General features: G+C 52.5%; 1 protein-coding gene across 11 annotated transcripts; it reads right to left on the reverse strand.

The window, feature by feature from the left end:
- Nucleotides 1-1228: 1228 nt before the first annotated feature.
- Nucleotides 1229-22014, reverse strand: C19H19orf47 (chromosome 19 C19orf47 homolog). Of its 11 annotated transcripts, XM_057533694.1 has the most exons (13): nucleotides 21924-22003; nucleotides 18686-18738; nucleotides 17663-17825; nucleotides 17216-17267; nucleotides 13795-13882; nucleotides 13567-13681; nucleotides 12061-12142; nucleotides 7822-7959; nucleotides 7071-7178; nucleotides 6176-6328; nucleotides 4952-5022; nucleotides 2190-2538; nucleotides 1229-1505 (listed from the first exon to the last, which is right to left on the reverse strand). In XM_057533694.1, the coding sequence occupies exons 4-13, from the start codon at nucleotides 17232-17234 to the stop codon at nucleotides 1405-1407; spliced, it is 1224 nt and encodes a 407-aa protein (XP_057389677.1). In that variant the 5' UTR covers nucleotides 17235-17267; nucleotides 17663-17825; nucleotides 18686-18738; nucleotides 21924-22003; the 3' UTR covers nucleotides 1229-1404. The 11 variants fall into 11 exon arrangements, with proteins under 11 accessions (XP_057389677.1, XP_057389680.1, XP_057389676.1 ...); XM_057533697.1 differs by lacking the exon at nucleotides 7071-7178 and having other exon boundaries at nucleotides 6176-6325; nucleotides 21924-22001; XM_057533693.1 differs by lacking the exon at nucleotides 1229-1505 and having other exon boundaries at nucleotides 1512-2538; nucleotides 6176-6325; nucleotides 21924-22005.
- Between the last annotated feature and the right edge of the window lie 56 nt (nucleotides 22015-22070).

The raw sequence follows: 22070 nt of genomic DNA on the forward strand, positions 1-22070 counted from the left end.
CCCAACTCCCTTCTGGGTCCCCTCCTCTCTCTCTACCCTTTTCCAGCTGGCATCGCCAGGCCCTCGGCTTTGAACACGGCTGTACTCTGAGCACCCCCCGAGCTGCTGCCCCAGCAGCCTGCTCACCTCTCAGTCAACCCCTGACAGCTGAGCGCCCTCCCGCCCCAGCCGGCTCCACCAACAGCACCTTCCTCTAGATGCTCAAGTCCTCCATCTAGGTGTGATCCAGCCCCTCCCCTTGCCCCAGTTTCCAATCCACCCGTGTGGAGAATCCCGCTGCCCCTTCCGAAGCGCACCCAAGGTCCACCCACTTCCTCCTCCCCACCCACCATCTCTCCCCACGCTGCCTCCCCGCCTCCGCCCTGCCCTCCCAGCAACTTGTCCTCCTCACAGTGGCCCAAGCGATCCTCGTAAAAGGCAACTCAGATCATCACTTGCCTGCTTTAGACCCTCCCAAACTCCTCAGCGCTCTTGGGAGGATGTCTGAATTCCTCCGGCCCCTCACTCACCCGCCAGCCACGCTGGTGCTCTCCGTGTTCTCTGTCCCCCCTCAGAGCTGTGGCCCTGGCTGCTTCCTCTGTCTCAACGCTCTCCTCCTGAACTGCAAACAGACCACCCCACAGCTCACCTCCTCTGAAAGGCCTTCTTGCCCCAAACATCTAAAGAGGCCCTGGTCACTTGCAGTCACCCTTCCAAGTCTTTGGACACCCCCTGAACAGTACACTTAAAAATGGTTCAAATGGCAAATTGTGATTTACTGATTACTCTACCGCCTGTCTCCCTGGCTAGAGAGGTCAGCCACGCGGGAAGAGACTTGTCTGCCTTGCTCATGGATGGATCCCCAGCTCCTAGAACAGGCCTGGCACAGAGGAGGTGCTATGCAGTGGTGACTAGGGGAACAGTCAAGGCACCCACACAAATGAAGCCTGCAGTCTGGAAAGCCAGCCACAGGCAGAGCGGCAGAAACAGGGGAAATCTGTGGAAGGGGAGGGCAGAGGGACAGAAGCCCTGCGGGTTGCCGAGGGGAGGAGGAGGCCCAACTAGATGATGACCATGACCGTGACTCCCTTCACCTCAGGGCCTGCAGCAAAAACATGGCCTACCTATGTATGTGGGGAGCTTGACCCTCAGAGACGAGGCCCAACACTTCGTGGGTGCCCCGCCCACACTGTGCTTCACGTGAAAAACAGTCCTGCGACTCACCCTGAAGGAGGGGAGGGAAACAGTCTGAAAGTCACAAAAATATATTAAAATAGCTGTTTTCTTCTCTCGGTGCTGGCTTCCCTTCTTAGTGCCCCTTACCCGCCACCCGCCACCGACTTTCAGGGAAAAAGATGCCCAGGCAGGTGCCCCAGCTGCAGCCTGGGATCTGGGGAGGTCCCTCCAGCCTAGGAGTGACGGCGGCTAACAGTCTCTACAGGCTCGACGCCACCGCCGCCGACGAGGGGGCCGCTGGGAGGCCGGAGGTGCAGGAGGGTCAGGCAGGACGCAGCGGACAGTCGGGCCTTGCCACAGGGACAGAAAACAGAAAAGAAATGAACAGAGTGAAGAGACGGAGAGAGAGAAGTCAAAGCATCGGTGGGGAGGGGGCAGAGGAGGGAGGGAAGCGAGGCAGTCGGGGGTGGGGGTGGGGGTATGATACGGGAGCCCCTTCAGACGACACCCACCCTGGGGGACAGGGAGGCCCGGAGCCGGGGTTTGAGGCAGCAGATGTTGCTGAGAGGGAGGATGGGGGATGGAGGACAGGAAAAGGGCACTTGGCACTTGGAGAGGTAGAAAAGTGGGTCCTGCCAAGGCCACGGTCAGAGAGGAGAGAACAGAGGACGGGAGAGAAGGGAAAGTCCCAGAGCGGCAAGGCCGGGCCACAATGACCATCTCAGACTCAGAAAAACCGGGTGAATCCCCAGAGAGCTCAGGCTGGCAGAACGCCCGAGGGAGACAAGCAGTGTCATCCAGCAGCCGGCAGGGAGGGGTGAGCGCGCCCTCGCTGAAGACTCTGATGGAGCCTGGAGTCTGGAGAGGGGCCTGCGCCCCGCCCTTGGGCTAGAAGGTCCTGCGGCCCAGTCTTTTGAACACGCTCACAGTGCCCGCGTGGTCCATCTGGGCACCAAGGCCCTCGCTGGAGCTGCTCCCCCGGGGCCCCACCAGAGTCCTCTTAATGGTGACCTTGACCTCAGCCGAGGACTTACTCTTGGTGCTCGTGACCTGGCTGTCCTGGGCCTCCGGCACAAGGGCAGCCTTGCCCAGTCTCTGGATGATGCTGACTTTGGATAGGGACTCCGGCTTCCTCTCGAGCCCAGGTCGTGAGGAAAAAGCCAGGCGCCGCAGCGTTGGGGCGGTAGCCGTTGCCGCCGAGCTGGTGGCCTTGGCTTTGACAGTTGGTGCGGGCTGGGGACTGGCTTTGGCTGGGGCCCGGCCTAGCTTCTTCAGGACGCCGGCATACTGCAGGACAGAGCTGCTGCTGTCGTGGTCACTGTCCCAAGCCAGATCCTCGTCCATCTCTGGGGTGGCCCCCAGGCGGCTGAAGACTCCTGTGGGCTGTGGAGGTCAGAGGACAGACAGGACAAGTGAGTCACTCAGTCACTCAACATGCATTCACAGAGAGCTGCCTCATGGGGCTCACAGGCAGGACAAACACCCATCGGTGACACACTAGACAGTGATCAGAGTCATGAGAGGGCAAGCCCAGGAGAGGCCCCCTCCCTGCCTGAAGTTCGGGGAAGGCTCCCTGGAGAGGGACATCAGAGATGAGATCTGAAAGCCGAGTGGAAGTGAGTCGGATAAAGAGGGAGAGGGAGGGGAGGCGAAAGGGAAGACCATTTGCAAAGGTCTACAGGTGAACGTGAAAGAAAAGGCAAATTTGGTTATTCGCTCCACAGATATTCTCTGAGTCCCAGGTCGATACCTGGCCCTGTGTTGGGCAGTGCTGGGGACTCAGTGGTGACGAGGACAGGCCTGGTCCTGCTCTTAGTGGGCTCACACTCCAGTGGGGAAGACAGACCCAGCATTGGCTATAGCACAAGTAATTCTCTAATTACGACAGGGAATTCCCTGGAGGTTCAGTGGTTAGGACTCCGCGCTCTCACTGCCGAGGGCCCGGGTTCAATCCCTGGGAATTAAGATCCCATGAGCCTTAATTAGTGCTCTTGGGAGGAGAGGGGAGCGCTGGAGAGCAGGGGACAGGGAGGCCTCATCTCCTCTCGGAGTTCAGGACAGCCTTCTCTAAGGCATCAACGTTTAAGAGAGTAAAGAGTGCCGTCTAAGTCCCCAAGACAGGAATAAGAATCATATTTACAGCACACTCACTACGTGCGAAGCTCTTTCCGTGGCTGCATCTTCAAGCCACGTGATCCTGAGTGTTATTATCACACTCATGATAAGATTTAGGAAGTGAGAAAAAGCCAGAGTGGGTGAGCCCTGGTGAGCAAGGAAGAAAAGGCAGCTGGAGAGCTCCACCAGAGTTACTCAAACGTGCCATTTAAAGATGCTCACGGGCTTCCCTGGTGGCGCAGTGGTTGAGAAACTGCCTGCCAATGCTGGGGACACGGGTTCGAGCCCTGGTCTGGGAAGATCCCACATGCCGCGGAGCGACTAGGCCCGTGAGCCACAGTTACTGAGCCTGCGCGTCTGGAGCCTGTGCTCCGCAACAAGAGAGGCCGTGATAGTGAGAGGCCCGCGCACCGCGATGAAGAGTGGCCCCCACTTGCTACAACTAGAGAAAGCCCTCGCACAGAAACTAAGACCCAACACAGCCATAAATAAATAAATAAATAAATAAAAATTAAAAAAAAAAAAAAGAATTAAAGATGCTCACCACGGCTTCCCTGGTGGCGCAGTGGTTAGGAATCCGCCTGCCAACGCAGGGGACACGGGTTTGAGCCCTGGTCCGGGAACATCCCACATGCCGCGGAGCAACTAAGCCCGTGCGCCACAGCTACTGAGCCTGCGCTCTAGAGCCCCCGTGCCACAACTACTGAAGCCCGCGCGCCTAGAGCCCGTGCTCGGCAACGAGAAGCCACCGCAGTGAGAAGCCCGCGCACCGCGATGAAGAGTAGCCCCCGCTCGCCGCAACTAGAGAAAGCCCGCGCGCAGCAACGAAGACCCAACACAGCCAAAAATAATAAAATAAAATTTTAAAAATTTAAAAGTAAATAAATAAAATAAAGATGCTCACCACTGCACCAGACAGCCCCCGCGCCACGCAGCTACACCTCACTTAGTCCTCACGACCACACTGTGAGGTACTATACGGAGGAGGAAACTGAGGTGCAAAGGGCTTAGGTGACACGGTCACGGCCACGCAGCCAGGCGGTGGCAGAGATGGATTTGTGCCAGGCGATGGGCTCAGGCTGCGTCTCCCAAGCACATGCCGTGGTTAGGCCTGCGGACCGCAGGCGGAGGAAGAAGCGCGGGCTGTGCCTGCACGTGTGGTGAAAAGCCTCTGAAGGGTTTCCCGAGGGCGAGCGGGGAGGGCCCGCCCTGGGGGCAGCACGTGCTGCCGCTGTGGGAGAGGGGCTGGAGGGGTTCACAGGAGCTGTGCAGAGACCAGCTAGGAGGCCACTGCCCTACGCAGGCAGGGAGAGGTGGCTGACAGGTGGGGACAGACAGATGGCCCCATCAGACTCAAGACGGCCTGGAGTGGGGACGGTGGGGCACCCGAGACAGGGCCCAGGGGAGGATTTGCTTTGGGGGAAGATGCTGAGGACAATTGGGGACGTGGTGGTGGGAGGGGTCCGAGGGCGGCATCCATGAGTTGCCAGACCCCCGGGGCTGGAAATCGGGAGAGAGGTCGGGATAGAAGACGGACAGGGAAGCCACCAGTGCAGAGGAGGGCACTGGGCCTGGAAAGGTGGGTGAGACGGGGTGAGATGTATGTGGGAAATGCCAGGAACAACACCCAGGGAAGACAAGAATTTGAGAGTCCCCAGTGGCTCCCCCATTTCCAACTCACTTTATTCCCCGTCGTCGTGTCTGCCTTGGTCTCGGCGCCAAGGCGATCAAACACAGACGTCCTGTGGAGACCTGGGAGGGAAGTGAGGCCGTGAGCCAGCGCCTGCTGGGCGGCCCCTGTGGGCCCAGGCCTGGCTGAGCGCCGTGCGGACAGGCAGGGGTCGACACAGCCAGCCCAGACCCCAGGCAGCTCTGGTCCAAGCAGGCACCGACTGGGCCCAGTTAGGTTTTACGTCTTTGTTGTCGGCTAACACTGACCTCAACCCACACGCTTCTGGCTAGTGTCAAATGTGGGAAGGATCAACTAAAATGGACACTTCCGGTCCTCACACCTTAGTACCAATTCATGAAGTGTATGTGCGGGAAGAGTTCTTAATCCCTTCTGGTTCCTTTCCCTCTTTTTTGGGCCATGGGCCTCTCAGAGAATCTGATGAATGGTAATGCTCTCCCTAAATAACAGCCTAAAGGGCCATTAACAGGCGAATGCTTACCAGATTACAACATAGAAGTACTATGAAAATATTAAACGACCATTAAAAAGAATGAAGAAGATGAAAAGATCTTCAATAAAAAAGTTATAGAACAATACATATAGGATAATGCTATTTGTGCTTAAAAAGAAAAAAATGCCTAGATATGTGTAAATGTACAAACAGATGCATTTACGTTCGTAGACGCTGGTCTGGAAAGGTTAACAATACGTGTGGGATATGGGAGTGAGGGGAGAGAGCTTGTTTTTACTGTACATGCTTCTGCATCCGCTGGATGTTTTTCCACGAGAACGTTTACAATATTCTAAATGGAACACCGTAAGGAAGACCATCTCTGTACCACCAGATACAAACCCCAGCTATGGACTGAGTCTCAACCAGACACCTCTGGCTCACCACGACGGTTCCTACTGTTTTGGGCACCTGCCCTCAGCCAGGCACGGTCACTCACTTGACAGGCAGGCTAGCACTGAACCCGTGCCGTGGTCCCTCGGGGAAGAGGCGCCAGCTGAGGCACCGAGGAGCCCTGCTACGCTAACTGCAGGACAAGAGGACAGAGGCAGTGATGCGTCCCCCTCTACTATGGTCACCATCACTATCGCCTTGGTCCAAGGCCCCCTGGACCCCATCAGAGCCTGCTTCTGGGCCAGTGCCTGCAGGACGTGACCCACCCTGCCAGATGCAGCAAAAGGGAAACACAGCCTGTGCCCCCCGCTCCCCCCCGGGGCCAGTACCTTTCGCCGCCTGCTGCTGCTCCAGGATCTTGCGGGTCCGGGCGGTGGTGCCTTTGGGCATGTTGATAATGTACTTGCCCTCCATCTCGGCTGTGACGCGGCGCCGCTTGGTGGCACCAGTCAAGCTCTCCTCCTCCCGGCGGGCCAGGGCTGCTGGGGGAGGAGGGGGTGGTGAGCATCTTCTGGGATGGGACGTTCCCCTGGGCTAGGGGCACACACGGGCCCTTTATCGCCATGCGTTCGCGTGACCGGAATCCCTTATCCTCCCGGCCACCCCCAAGGCCACTGGCTGAAGCACCGGGAAACTCAGGGGTCTGGGCACAGGGGGGTCGCAGAAGGCCGTGGCGGGCCTCCCAGGCTCTCTGTGGCTCTGTCCCTCTGTCCCCCAGCGGGCTCACCTCCCAGCCCAGCCAGAATCCCCTCAGATGGGGACACTGCTGGGTGGTGGAAAAGCCATCGAGGTGGTGCTTTCACAGGTGTAATCACTTTTTAAAAAATTAATCAAGGTATATACTTACAATTTGTGCATCGTGCATAAGTAAATTACACCTCAATTTAAAAGAAAGACTCTCCTCAAATGTGTTGAGGGCAAGAGAGCCAGTCCCTCCCAGGCTCCCCATCTTTTCAATACTTTAGAAGTGAACTTTAACTTCCTTGCTCATGGCACACAAATCGGAAGATGAGAAGGAGGACGAGGCGCTCGCAGACACGCGGCCAAAAGGGAGCACGTGCGATGGAGGCGGACGGGGCTGACGGGGCTGGGGGCCAGGACAGCCAAGCCCCCACCCTGGGCCAAGATCACTGCTGTGGGGATGGGTCCAACAAAGGCAGGAGAGCGTGATGGACAGAAGGAGGGCCTGGAAGCCCAAAGGCCAGAGTCCCATTCCCAGTTTACCAGCTGAGACCTGGAAGAGGAACAGCGGCCAAGCATGGAAAAGTCTGTGGAGGAAGAAGGTCCAGGAGGAGGGAACATCAGGGCAAAGGCCCCACGACGGGAAGGAGCCTGGAGGGGAACCGAGGCAGCAAGCGAGATGTGAATCCACGTGTCACAGGGCCCAGTAAGGCCATGGGGGAAGACGACTTTATTAGTGGAACAATGGGAAGCCCTGGAGAGTTCTAGACAGGGGTGTGAAAGGATCAGATTGAAGGTTTTAAAGGATCCCTCTGGCCGCTAAGAGGAAAGGTAGCTTCTTTACCTTTGACCCCAGGCATCAAGCACAGGGCCGGGCACCACTGCGGGGCTCAGTGACCATCTGTTAAAAAAGACTGAACCACCCATAGTCAACAACACTGTACTGTACACTTAAAATTTCGTGAAGAGGGTAGAGCTCACGTTAAGTGTTCTTACCACAATAAAATAAAAAGTACAAAAAGACTGAAACAGCCACCGCGTGAGAACTGCGGTGCACCCACGACGCTTAAAGACACCATCTCAAGTGCTTACAACCATCCTCTGGGGAGGGTGTCACCAGCCCCCTTCTACAGTGAAGCCCACAGAGGTGCAGTGGTCTGACCAAGTCTGAACACTCTGGACACCTTGTGGCCTCCAAAGCACCCTGCAACGTTGGGAACATGTCCCCCAAAATACCATCTGCCAACCCACATTTGCCTCCAGCTCCTCCCACCACCTGCCCGAGTCCCCTCACCAGCGGCCTTGGCACTCTTTGCTGCCATCTTGTTGGACACGGTGACAGAGATCTTGGAGGTGCTGGTGTCCGGCCGCCGGGGGGGAGTGCCGGGTGGGGAGTCTCGGTTCAGGCTGTTGGTGATCATCCGGGAGGCGGCTGCCAGGAGGAAAGAGGAGAGTCCAGTGGGGTGGGGCCCTGGGAAGGGGGTCAGGATGGGGAAGGCAACCTCGGGACCCCACGGGGAAAGGGCAGCCAGAGGCACCCGGTGGCTGCACTGTCAAGACGAGCATGCTTGGGGTGGGCCTGTCTTCCCAGGAACCAGCCCACCCCTCCCCGCCCTGGGGGCCTTTCCTGAGGCCCCAGACCAGATGGGTTCCTAGCACACTTCACCTATCAGTTACCCAGCCCTGCACTGAGCTCTTCCCTCCCCTCTCCCTCCACCACGCTGGCCTCCAGGATCTTCCTCGCTCAGCAAGTACATGCCCACTCAGGGCACTTGCTGTTCATAGGTCTGGCGTGCAGCTCCCCCAGTAGCAATGGGCTTGCTCTGTCTTTGCATTCAGGTCTCCTCTCAGACGGCATCTCCTCAGAGAATACTTCCCTGCCCTTACTACTGCTTGACATTAAAATTACATTTATTTGTTTACTGGTAGACTCTCCCACAAGACTGCAAGGCCCACGAGGAGACACTGTCTGTTTATCGCTGTGTCCCCAGTGCCAACCACAGTTTCTGGTCCTTCACAGGTCTTCAATAAACATCTACTGAAAAGATGAACATGGTCACCGAACCTCCCAACACCCCTACTAGACAGGCTCCACTGTAAACCAATTTTATAGATGAGGAAACTGGGACTCGGGGAGTGGGGTCACTCAGCCAGGGCCCTGGGCAATGTGGGTCTGGCTCCAGTTGGGCTGGGGCAAGAAAAGAGGTGACCTCCCTCAGGGGTGGGAAGCAGTCTCTGGCACCCCTGTATTCTGTGGGGCAGGAGAAGGGATGTCCCAGGGTGCAAGGTGGGCTACAGCGAGCAGACTGGAGGGCCAGCTCCAGCGGGGGGAGGAGACGGATTGTGTCGCCAGGTGCAGCTGCTGCTAGCTTCAGGGTGCGGGTTTGCTGAGCTCTTGGGGAAGCCCTGCAGGGAGGGGAGGGGGGGAACCTTCACGCTACTACCACTTGCTCAGCAGGCCCAGCACCAACCCCCGCCCCACAGTGGCTTTCAGACTTTGGTATTTTGTCCTACCTACCCCCCAAAAAGCCTTCTCTCTTTCTGCCATGTGCTGTCTCTCAAAGCCTCCTGAAGTCCCCCATAATGACCCTCAACACCTGATTATAATTCCATATTGCTTGGTTATTTTTTAAATTATAAATACAGCATACAGAAAAATACATCAAACCTACACAGATCGTTTAACATCAGTTCCCATATACCCACCACCCAGGTCAGGAACTGGAGCACTGCTGGCACCCAGAAGTCCTGGGATTGGCCCTTCCCAACGAGACCTTCTCCCTCCCCACCAGCCAGGAAGAGATGGTCGGTTCTCAGGCCTGCTCACTGCTGTTGATGATTTGGCATACACCCTCTCCCGTGATCTTCCCAAGACATTTCTTCAGCCTGATAGGGGTGGCTTTCTTTCTTTTTTTTTTTTGGCCTCGCCCGGGCCCCAGCAGTGAAATCACCGAGTCCTAACCATTGGACCGCCAGGGAATTCCCAGGGGTGGCTTTCTGATGAGTGGCTGTGTGGCATCTGCGCCCAGAGCCTCCGCTCACAGCACTCTGACAGGCCACATGCAACACGATCAGGATTTTCTGCTACAAAACATCAGCAGTTGAGAGGGCCTGCCTCTTGCAATGGCCACAGAGGGCAAGGTCTTGCTTAAAAGGGATATGATGTTTTATCACGCCAGGTAAGCATCACCTGGGTGGAGGGAAAACAGCTCTGTCTGTGAGCGACTGAAGCTGAGCTGCAGTCAGATGCCAGAGTACAAAGAACTGTTCTTTGTTCCTCCCAGTGTGGACACACGTGTTCAATATTACAAAGTGTACACAAGTGACCGGAATGTTTTGGGGTACTCTTCTCCACCCTCTTCCATCTGTGCCTGTTTCCCCTACTCTTTTAACTGCCTATTTTCTCCATCAGTATTTTTGTTTTAATTTTTTAAACTTATTTTAACTATTTAAGATACTCAGAATGGCATAAAAAGTACATACTACCTGATTACACTTATATAGATTTGAAAGACTGGCAAAACTAACCTAAGCTGTTAGAAATCAGGGCAGTGGAAACCCTTGAGAGGGGTGAGTGACGCCAGTCATCTTTTCTGTTTCTGGATTTGGAGGCTGCAGGCTACATGCGTACTCCATTTGTGGAAAGTCGTTCAGCTGCCCCTTTGTCATCGGAACCCTTTTCTGTATGTCAGTTGAGGGAGACCATTGCAGAAACGAACCCAATTTGTTCAACCTCCCTTCGTCTGTGCCTTTGGGTGGGCCCTGACCACACTGATGCTGGGCTTAGCCATGTGACTGGCTTTGGCCAATGGGACAGAAGCAAATGTTACACAAGCAGAGACTTAAGAGGTGCTTTGCACATTGGGTCCTGCCTTCTTATGCTGCTTTTGGGAACCCTACAATCACCACAGTGTAGATGAGCCTGGGCTAGCCTGCTGGATAATGAGAGACATGGGGCCAAGTCATCTCTTTTGGCCCAGATGACACCAAGCCAACCATCAGATGTGTGAGGGAGGCCATCCTGGATCAAGAGATCTAGGAGCTGCCAAGTGACCACTGAGATCAGCTGAGCTGGCCCAGAGCGGAAGTGACCAGTCAGGTCACAGAATCGTGAGAAATAAAAGCCTGTGTTTTCAGCAACATGGATGGACCTAGAGATTATCATACTAAGTGAAGTAAGTCAGACAGACTTAAAAAAATGATACAAATGAACTTATTTACAAAACAGAAATAGACTCACAGACACAGAAAACAAACTTATAGTTACCAAAGGGGAAAGGGGGAGGGTGGATAATTTAGGAGTTTGGGATTCAAATATACACACTACTATATATGGAGTAGATAACCAACAAGGACTTACTGTGTAACACAGGGAACTATATTCACTATTTTATAATAACCTATAATGGAAAAGAATCTGGAAAAAATATATATATATAGGGAATTCCCTGGCGGTCCAGTGGTTAGGACTCCAAGCTTTCGTTCCACTGCAGGGGGCATGGGTTCGATCCCTGGTCAGGGAACTAAGATATATATGTGTGTGAGTGTGTGTGTGTGTGTGTGTGTGTGTGTGTATAACTGAATCACTTTGCTGTATACCTGAAACTAACACAACATTGTAAATCAACTATATTTCAATAAAAATTTTTTTTAAAAAGTCTGTGTTTAAGCCAGTTTTGTGGTGGCTTGTTAAGCAGCGAAAGCTAATTAATACGTATGTTAAATTTTTTAAGTGTCACACTGCTGAAAAAAACAAAAGTATAAATACAGTTGATTCTTACCATTCAGATTCCACTTTGTAAATTCACCTGTTCACAAATTTATTCGTAACCTCAAAACCGATACTCGTGGTGCTCTGTGGTCATTCACAGACACGCACAGAGAGGCAAAAAACTTGAGTCACCCAACACACGTTCCCAACTGAGGTCAAACAAGGCGACGCTCTGCCTTCCTGTTGCAGCTCTCACTTAGTAAACAAGCCTGTTTAGTGCCACAGTCTATTTACGGTCTCCTTAGTGCTATTTTCACATCTTTGTGCTTTTTGTTAGTGATTTTGCTGTTTAAAATGGCCCCCAAGCATGGTGATAAGGTGCTGTCTAGTGTCCCAAGTTCAAGAAGGCTGGGATGTGCCTTAACGGAAAAAATACGTGCGTTCAATAAGCTTCGTTCAGGCATGAGTTCTAGTGCTGTGGGCTGTGAGTTCAATGTTTATGAATCAACACCATATATTAAATAAGGTGTCTTGGAACAGAAACACACATAAATAAGGTTGTGTATTGGTCAGATGACGAAAATGTGGTGACCCCGTATTCCCCTGGGAGAAGTGATTCAGTATTCACTGACTCGGGGTTCGCAGTGGCTGTGTAGAATGGAACGACCACAAACGAAAATCCATTGTATATACAGCCACTCACTACCTAAGAGACGAGAGCCTCGGATGGCTTTGCTTCCAGCTCTGCAAACTCCAGGTGTGTCCCCTTCACTGTCGGAGTGTAAGAATGAAGGAAAGGAGGCCTGAACACATGGGACTCACCGCTAGAGGCGCCTCGGCGAATCTCGCCTGGAAGGGGGCTGGGGCTGCAGGGCACCGACTCAGTGGCAGCTTTGCACATGTCCTGTAAAGAAAACAGGTGCCCGGTTACCATGGGGACAGGGGCATGAGCTGGCGGAAGAGGGAACCCAGATATCTGAGCAAAACTCGGGGCATCAGAGCCTGAACTGTTAGAGGTTTCAAAACATTTCCCTCCTAATCATAATGAAGCATCAGACAAACCCAAACTGAGGGACATGCTACAGAACACCTGACCAGTACTCTCCAAAACTGTGAAGGTCATCAAAAACCTGGGAAGACTAGGAAACTGTCCCAAATCAAAAGAGACTAAGGAGAAGTGAGAAGTAAATGCCATGTGGTATCCTGGAACAGAAAAAGGACATTAGTGGAAAAACTAATGAAATCCAAATAGTCTATAATTTAGTTAACAATAGCATACTACTAATGTCCATTTCTTAGTTTTGACAAATGGACCATGGCTACGGAAGATGTTAACATTAAGGGAAGCTGGGTGAAGGAAGTACAGAAACTTTCTGTACTACTGTCGGAACTTTTCTATAAATCTAAAATTGGTCTCAAATTTAAAAGTTTAAAGAAATCATTTTGCTCAGCGACCTCCGTGATAACTCAGCTAACATCCCTGGCTTGAGAAAGCCCTCGCTGCGGGGCCTTGTCCTGGATGGTGGACAGACAAAGGTCTGTCCCTGGGATGGAGGAAGCTAGTAAAATTGACAAGAATAATCCCAGCAGCCATCACTCGGTAAAGTGCAGTGCTGGAGAGCGCAGCTCTGAAGCAAGCTTCCTTCTCAGTCAAGTGGAGGGAGGAGTAAGTGAGCTCATATGCGTAGAGGATGAAGACAGGGCCTGACAGGCCATGGCGAGTGCTTGGTAAGTGCTAACTATCATAACTAAACAAGCTCTTCACTCCAGGCCTGGCACTTGGGGCCACATACACTCTCTGGTAGATGGCCACAGCGACCCCATGCAGCAGGGCTGTGTGAAAAGCCTGTTGCAGAGACTCGGGGAGGTGAAATCACTAGTCCAAGGTCACTGTAAGCAGAAGGGCCAAGAATGGAACCACCATGTTGTTGGCCAAGCCACCAACTGGGTCCCACATAGAAAGCTCCTGTTCTGGGGACAGAGGAAGAGTCCTGGTAAGGATAACTATCATGAGGAAGATGAGAATTAGTAATAACAATACTTGTAGCGAGCCCCTACTGCGGCCTGCTGTTTACACTGTCCTAGGGCTTTATATAACTTAGTACTCACAACCCTCCTGGGAAACTGGTTTGCCTACGTACATCCTACAGGTGGAGAAAGTAAGGTTCAGAGAGGTTAGGCAACATGCCTGATGTCACACAGCAAACAGTGGAACCAGCCTTGGAATCCAGTCTGCCTACCTTTACTTCCAAGCCTCCAGTTGGCTCTGCCACTGCCCCTCTACCCCACCCTAAATCCAGGGACAGAGGGGTCGAGCGGAGCACCCACCTGGCGGTGCACCACCTTGGCATGCTTGAGGATGGCAATGATGTCACCCACCACAGTCACGCCCAGCTCATTCATGATTTCCTTGTTGAGATCCAGCAGCATGCTCTTCTGGATCCTGCAGGGGAGGGTCAGCAGGGAGGCCACCAGTGGGCCAGGGTGGGTGGGCCAGCCAGCCCCCTGACTCCCCTCCTTTCCCCAAGTTCAGCCCTGTCCCCTGGGCAGCCTTACCTATTATCCACAAACATCACTGCGTAATTGACAGCAGGTCCCGGAGGAATGCCGGCTTCCTTAAAGAATTGGATCCACTCGGAAGTGGCTGGGGGGAGGGGGCGTGGACAGGGCTCATTATTCACGTCACTCTCCTTAGAGAAGAGCAGCAGCAAAACCACGACAGCAGCAGTGCCCACACATTAAATGCTTATCAAATGCCAGGCCCTGGGCCTGAGAGCTCTGCATATATGACGGAACTAAGCTGGCCTGACAGCCCTGTGAGTTAAGCAGCACTGACGCCCCCATTTTGCCAGTGAGGAAACTGAGGCAGGGAGAGGTCGGGGGACTCGCCCCAGGCCACCCTGCTAACAAGAAGCAGACTCCCCGAGCCCCTGTGCTTCCATACTGCCCTTCTCCTTGCAGCTCTACCCTGCTCTGGAGCGTGACCCGCAGCAATCACCACCCCCCCCCCCATGCTTGGCCAATGACTGGTTTGGGGGAGCCAGGACTCTGGGTTCTCCACCCAGGTCCCCCATCAGCAGGTGCGGGCCCAGAGGGTGACAGGATTCATAGGTGGATGGAAAGAAGGGTTGCAGAGCTGACCCCTGGGTGTCAGAAGCAACCCCCCTCTACACACACACACAAAGAAGCAGCCCGGCCTCAGAGTGAGGCCAAAGCATAGGCTTTGTTTGGAGCATGGGTTCAAATCCTGGCTCTGCCATCTCCCAGCTGAGGGACTCTGGGCAAGGTAACGCTTGGTGCTTCGGTGCCCTCTGGGGTAATACATTCAACAAGTATGTCCTGAGCACGTGGCCCACACCAGGTCCTCCTCTAGGCACTGGGGATACCGCAGGGCACAAGACAGAGTCCCTTTCCTCATGGAGCTGACATTCTAGTGATTACAGCACTGACGTCCTTGGTCATTGTGCAGACTAAAGAGAAAGTCCACAAAAAGGGCTCTAAATGGCATGTGGCCCAGAGGATGTCCTCAACCCATGGCAGCCATCATGACGATGATGATGATGAAGGGGATAATGGTGACGATGATGCCACCGCTACACATGGAGCCAAGACCAGGCAGACCCCATCCATGTAGCTTTACTGCTTCCAAAGTTCTTTCTTGGCCTCTTGGGTGTGACCTTCAAACCGACCCTGACCTCTCAGGCCAGGTGTTAGAGAAGATCACGGGTTCCAAGGAGAACTTTTTTTTCACATTTTAATATCTCTGAAACTAGGATTTACCTCACAATTGATGGTGTGCCACAATTTAATTGGCAACATTTTTAAAAAATCTTTCTCAGGGTACATAACAGTACATCCAACAATCCATGCTATTTTAGATAAGAAGAAATGTGGTGTTACTATGCCCATTTTGCAGATAAGACAACTGAGGCTCAGAGCAGGGAAAGAGACACACTCTGGACGAGACACTGCATGGGTGGGGGGTAGGGGGCTCAGGCGCATCCCCTCCCGAAGAGGGCCCTGCCCGCCCAGCCACAGGCCAGTCTCCCGGGGCCTGAGGCAAGTGAGGAGCTCATGCCCTCAGGACATCCTCCAGCAGCCCAGAGGAAAGGGGGACCTTTTTCTGCTTTTCACAGGCACTGTCCACCTGTCCAGGCATGGGGCCCTGGGTTCCCTTAGCCAAAAGCAGGCACCTTTGTCTAAGTATCAAAAACTACCACACAATAGTTCCATTTATGTGAAATGTCCAGAAGAGGTAAAGCTGTAGAGATCTGTAGGGACAGAAAGTAGATTAGTGGTTGCCAGGGACTGGGGTGGGAGAGCAGGGGGGAGGGGGGAGTGATTGCTAACGGGTATTCGGGTTTTGGGGGGAGTGATGAAAATATTTTGAAATTGATTGTGGCGACGGCTGCATAAGTCTGCGAACACAGACTATAAAGACCACTGAATCGTACGCTTCAGTGAATTGTATGAAATGTGACCTGCCTCTCAATTAGGCTGTTATTAAGGGGAGGAAGAACACCACATAGGTTGGGGGTAGCTAGCTGCCTGAAGCAACGTCAAGGAACTGCAGAAGTCCTCCCGTCTGGCCCTCACCGTCATTTCGCGTCCTACTGAGGAGGAAAATACGCTGCCAATTAAACGATCACAAGCGCCAGCTGTAAGACGCACCCCCATTGCAGAAATATTAATATGGGCCACCATGTGTGTCTTGGACTCAGAGGTGTGGCTTGCTGTACGCACCAGGAGACGTGCACTAGAAGATGCACAGCAGCTTGCCTGCAACCCAGAAACAACGCAACATCCACTGACAATAGCATCGACCAACAAATGGTGGCTGCTCACACAGTAAACAGTACGGAGCAGAGTGCAAAGCAAGGAACTGCAACTACACACAGCGCCAGAGACGAGTCTCAGACACGGCGCGGAGCAACAGAAGCCAGGTGCAGAAGAACTCATGGCATGACTGCATTCACGTAAGTTCAAAACCAAGTCTATAGGAACGTTTTCATTAGTGGTACAACTATAAGAAAGGTAAGGAGAGATTATCACAAAGACAAGATAGTGGTTTATTCCATCTGGAGGAGGGAGGGGGTGTGTGATTGGGTTGGGAGCCCTCAGGGGGGCAGGCAATATTCTAGTTCTTGACCTGGACGGTTGGGGGGGGGGTGCTTTTTTAAAAACCTTTTTATTGAACTATCATTTTCACCCACAAAAGTACACACAAGTCGATACATTTTCATAAACCGACATACCCATGTAACCAGTACCCAGGTCAAGAAATAAAACATTTCCAACATTCCAGAAGCATCCCCCGCCTCACATTCCCTAGGCAGTCACTTCTCCCTGCCTCGCAAGGGCAATCAACACTTCCTAGCAGCATAGATTGATTTTGCCTGCTTCTGTGCTTTATATAAATAGAATCATAAAGGAGGCACTCAGATGTTTGCTTTTTAATTGCTCTTATGACCACACAAATATGTTTTATGTACTTTTCTATACATACAAATCTCCAAAAATTTTAAAGCTACCAGCTAATAATCTCTGTGCTTTGGCAATCCCCAAGTACAGAGTTCGAAGAGATGTGGTGATAAAGCTCATGAGAATAATAACAGCTAACATTTGCTGAGAACTATGCCCAAGATTTTACATGCAATAACCTCCTAATCCTTACAACATCCCAGGATGTTACTATCTCCATTTTACAGGTGAGAAAATCGAGGCTCTGAGAGGTCATATGAGAAATCTGCTGGACTTCAGGACCCAAGTTCTTTATGGCCAAAATACGTTGTCAGCAGGCCAAGATACAGAGCGGAGGTGGATAGGCCCTGAGCAGGCCCTGGCCCTCCCTCCACGTTCCCCGGAGCACAGCTGTTCCTGCCAGTGACCAGCCTTCCCTCCCCCAGCCTGCTCCCCCCACCAAAGTCACACCTCAGAAAGGGCAGAGGGGAGAGGGGGCCCCAGAGAGAAGACTCACCCATAGTTACAGAGACCATTGTCTCCCTCGCCTTCACTCTGCTCCCTGGAGCCTGCAAGAGAGAACAAGGGGAGAGCACCCATGAGTCGCCGCCGGCTAAGTGTCCGTCCCTCTCTCGCTGCCTGTCTGCCTGCCAGAGGAGAGTTCCTGGGCTGGGGGCTCACAGCCCAGGAATAGCCTGGAGCAGCTGGCAGGAAGTCAGCCTGGGGCAGAGCTGTCACCACAACTATCACTCCTGCCTCGGATAAGGCCCAGGGGCAGCAAATGTCCACATCTCCATTCCCACACACCTCACAAGTTTCTGGCTGGAATAAGAGAGGGACAGAAAAAAAGACACCCCCTGCCCAAGACCTTAACCATAAATACCCATTCATTCACCCATTCAAAAACTCTTTCCTGAGAACCTACTGTGTGTGAGGCACTGTTCTAGGAACCAGGAATACTGACGTTAACAAAAACCAGAGCTTGAGGACTTCCCCGGCGGTCCAGTGGTTAAGACTCCACGCTTTCACTGCAGGGGGCACAGGTTCGATCCCTGGTCGAGGAACTAAGATCCCACATGCCGCAAGGCGCAGCAAAAAACAAACAAACAAACTCCAGAGCTTGGCATCTAGGTGGGGACATGGGAAACAGGGAGACAGAGAGTAAACAAGCAAACCAGTTGACAATATCACGTGTCAGAAAGCCTTTAGCGTTATGGAGAAAACACAGAGGGCCCGGGAAGGGAGGGCTTGCCATTCTAAATGGGTGGTCAGAGAAGAGCTCTCTAAAGTGACATTTAGAGACCTGAAGGAGGTGGAGGAGTGAGCCATGCAGTTTTACAGAGGAAGAGTGTTCCAGGAGAAGGTACAGCAAGTCCAGTGCCCTGAGCCAGGAGCCCATCTGGCATGTCCGTGGGGCAGCAGGAACAGGGGAGGGAGCAAGGAGGCAAGTGAGAGCGGCCAGGGCAGAGAGGTGGGGCACCAGTCAGGAGGGGGTCCCAGAGCAGAAATGGAAAACCAGTTTTCGCTTGAGTAACATCAGCAGGTGCCAGAAAGGTGTTAAAGACATATTAGCCCCAACGGAGACTTCCTCCTGCACATGAACAGCAGTGTTGAAAGAGAACTAACAGAAATCATTTCCTCACCTGATGCTTCGCTACTACCTGACTCCAGGACCATCTGTCCCATGCTGCCCTGGCCCAAACTTCCCACCTGGCCCGCCTCCTCTTCTCAGTCTCTGCCCTCTCCCCTCACGCTGCTCCCCTCTACCCACACCAGCCCCCAGTTCTGATCCTTTTCACCCACCCCTCCTCCGCCTCCTCTACAGGGTACAGAAGGCCCACTGTCCAGCACCTTTCTGTTTACCATCACGTACAATCTGCCGCTTCCCGCCCCCCCCCCCCCCATTTTGATGGTATCACAGAGATGGTACAAGAGTAAGGACTCTGGAACCAGACTTGCAGGATTCAAATCTGGCTCTACCACTTACTAGCTGTGTGACCTTGGCAAGTGACTTCGCCAGTCAGGCTTCAGTGTCCCCATCTGTAAACCGGATGGTACAAACATTACTTGCCTTAGAGGACTGCTGTGGGGCTAGATGAGTTTCTATGTACAAAGAGCTCAAGAGTGCCTGGTGTATACTAAGTACCTACTATAGAAGTGCTGGTTCTTCTTATTCCCCCGGCCTCCCACCCCAGCTTTCCCTCTAACACCCAAGTGCTTTGCCTGCCACCCACTTTCCACACAGAATGTCACCTGTGCCTGGAATGTTTGCTCCTCCTGTCCTCCTGGCAAGCTCTCCATCACTCTGCTTGGCTGCCACCTGCTTTGTGAAGCCTTCCCAAAGTCCCCAGATGTGAGGGTCTCTCCTCTACTCCCAAGTAGGATGATGAACATGACCACGGACATCACTTCGCCCTGTACTTGGCTCCTAAGATCCCTTTTCCCTTCAGGATTTTACCACCGGACAAAGACAATACAACCAACATCTCTCAAAGAGCAAGGCATGGAGAAGCTTCAGTTAAGTCAGACAGAACAACAGCATTTCACATACCAAGCACTAACTATGCACCAGGACCAATGCCAGGCATCACGCTGATGCCTCACAACCTCCTCATGAGTGAGGACTATAATTAGCCCCATTTTAATCAATGAAAAAACCGACTCATTGTGGTGCAGTCATTTGCCAAATGCCACATCTAGCATGCACTTTACTAGGATTCAAAAACAAGTTCTCCCTGACTCCAATGCCCATGCAGTAGCTCCTGCTGAATGTTTACGTGCCAGGCACTGAATATGTTCACATCTCAGTGACTCCTCACAACCACCCGCGGTAAAAAGTAAAAACGATCTCCAGGTTACAGATTAGAGTGGCAGGTCCGAGGTCACACAGCAAGTAACTACAGGGCCAGGGTTTGAACCCAAGTCAGTCAGTGGCTATGATTAACACTGGTCAAGGGATTACTATGAGCCAGGCACTGTGGTCTGTCTTTGCAAAGTTTCAGTTAACACTTTCTAGGAAGCTCTAAGTACTGGTATCCTCCCACTATAACTGCAGAATTCCCTGCTGGACTCAATGTCCTCTCTCCACCATTAAAAGCCCATCTCCAGGGCTTCCCTGGTGGCGCAGTGGTTGAGAATCTGCCTGCTAATGCAGGAGACACGGGTTCGAGCCGTGGTCTGGGAAGATCCCACATGCCACGGAGCAGTTGGGCCCGTGAGCCACAGCTGCTGAGCCTGCGCGTCTGGAGCCTGTGCCCCGCAACGGGAGGGGCCGCGATAGTGAAAGGCCCGCGCACCGCGATGAAGAGCGGTCCCCGCACCGCGATGAAGAGTGGCCCCCACTTGCCGCAACTAGAGAAAGCCCTCGCACGAACCGAAGACCCAGCACAGCCAAAAATAAATAAATAAATAAATAAATAAAAAAAATAAATTAAAAAAAAAAAAAGCCCATCTCCAGCACTGACTTTCTGAACAGTGAAGATTATATAACATTAACAATAATAGAAAAATGACAGCTCCCAAAATTCAAGTAATCACCATGCACCAGACTCCCCATCCTAAGCCCTTAGAAGGCTTGGCTCCAAATCTCGATTTTACCACTTCCTAACCCTGACTCTGGGGCAAGTGGCTTAACCTTTCTGGATCTCACTCCCTTCAACTATAAAATAAGAATGATAAGAGTTATTGTACATCAACTATACTTCAATTAAAAAAAGAAAGAGGGCTTCCCTGGTGGCGCAGTGGTTGAGAATCTGCCTGCCAATGCAGGGGACACGGGTTCGAGCCCTGGTCTGGGAAGATCCCACATGCCGCGGAGCAACTAGGCCCGTGAGCCACAACTACTGAGCCTGCGCGTCTGGAGCTTGTGCTCCTCAACAAGAGAGGCCGCGATAGTGAGAGGCCCACGCACTGCGATGAAGAGTGGCCGCCACTTGCCACAACTAGAGAAAGCCCTCGCACGGAAACAAAGACCCAACACAGCCATAAATAAATAAATAAATAAATAAAATAAACCCAAAGTTAAAAAAAAAAAAACCTGTCATCTTTAAAAAAAAAAAAGAAAGAAAGAAAGAAGGATAAGCATATCTATACTTAAAGTGCTTAGCAGGGTTAAAAGAGTTTATAAACGCCAAGCCCTTAGAACAATTTCAGCAGGTTTTGTACATGTGCATTAAATAAATCTTAAGTGAGTCAGGAAAAGGGTAGGACAGTCACTGAGCTGATGTCAGTCATATGCAAAGTGTGAGCTGAGAACAGAGTATAACTTAACAGGGTCCACGGGATCTGACAACATAGAACCACAATAGTACAAGTTATTCCCTTTTCAATTCTTTCAGTTTCTGTCTACAATTTAATAGACCGTTCTGCTTCCATTGGAGTTCAGGTTAAGTTTTCCTTCTTCTCACGGCCAGCAATGCTAGTTTTCCATTAAGAAAGCAATACAAATTTTCTTTCTCAAATGAACTGACTGGAGGAAAATCCATCAGTTTTAAAGAAAAAGGAAAACGTAATACTAAGGGATTTGGCAAAATTTATCAAATAGTAAGTGGCAGGATGTCGATTTGCCCAGCTCCAGATTCCAAGTTTTTCCTATCGCCGTCTCTGGGTTTCCTTTCTCCTCTCTACTTCCTTGCAAGTCCCATCTACACCAATGACTCTCAGAATCATTTTAATTATAGTCCCAATCTTTTGAGCTCCTGCTCTATACTGTCAGGTCCTATGCTAAGGAGTTTACACGCACATTTCATCAGCATCCTCACAATGACTCTATGATATTGGGGCTATTAGCCTTCGTTGTATAGACGAGGAAAACGAGGTTCAGACAGGTGAAGGCACAGGTCCACTACCACAAAGTGTAGCTAGGACTTGAACTGAAATCTGTTGGCTCCCAATTCCACGCTCCCACACCCAGATCTTCCACACCAAGTACAAACATCATCAACAATACAAACAATAACAGTATAGCAACCAAGTGAGCAGTGTGCCAGGCGCTGAGCTAGGGGCTCCGACATGCACGAGCTGACTTCTCACTCCAACCTATAAAGAGGATGCCATAGCCAGATTCTGATCCCCATTCTACAGAGGAGGAAACTGAGGTTCAGAGAAAGAAGTAGCTTGTCAAGAGCCGAGCCGCACAGCGGCGCCAGGACTGAGTCCGGAACCCCGGGCGCCATTCATCCCCACCTCATCCAACCCAGTCCCACCACCCACGACCCGCGCCTCACCTGGCCCTCTGGGCCCGCGCCCACTCGCGCCGCCCGCCCTCCCACCCGGCGGCGCCAATTGTCAGACCCTCCTCCTTCGGCCCGGCTGCCCGCCCCGGAAGCACCGTCCTCGCCGCCGGAAGCCGGACTTACCGGCCCGCGGCCGCT

Source organism: Balaenoptera acutorostrata, chromosome 19, assembly GCF_949987535.1.
Source record: "Balaenoptera acutorostrata chromosome 19, mBalAcu1.1, whole genome shotgun sequence".
Taxonomy (NCBI): Eukaryota; Metazoa; Chordata; class Mammalia; order Artiodactyla; family Balaenopteridae; genus Balaenoptera; species Balaenoptera acutorostrata.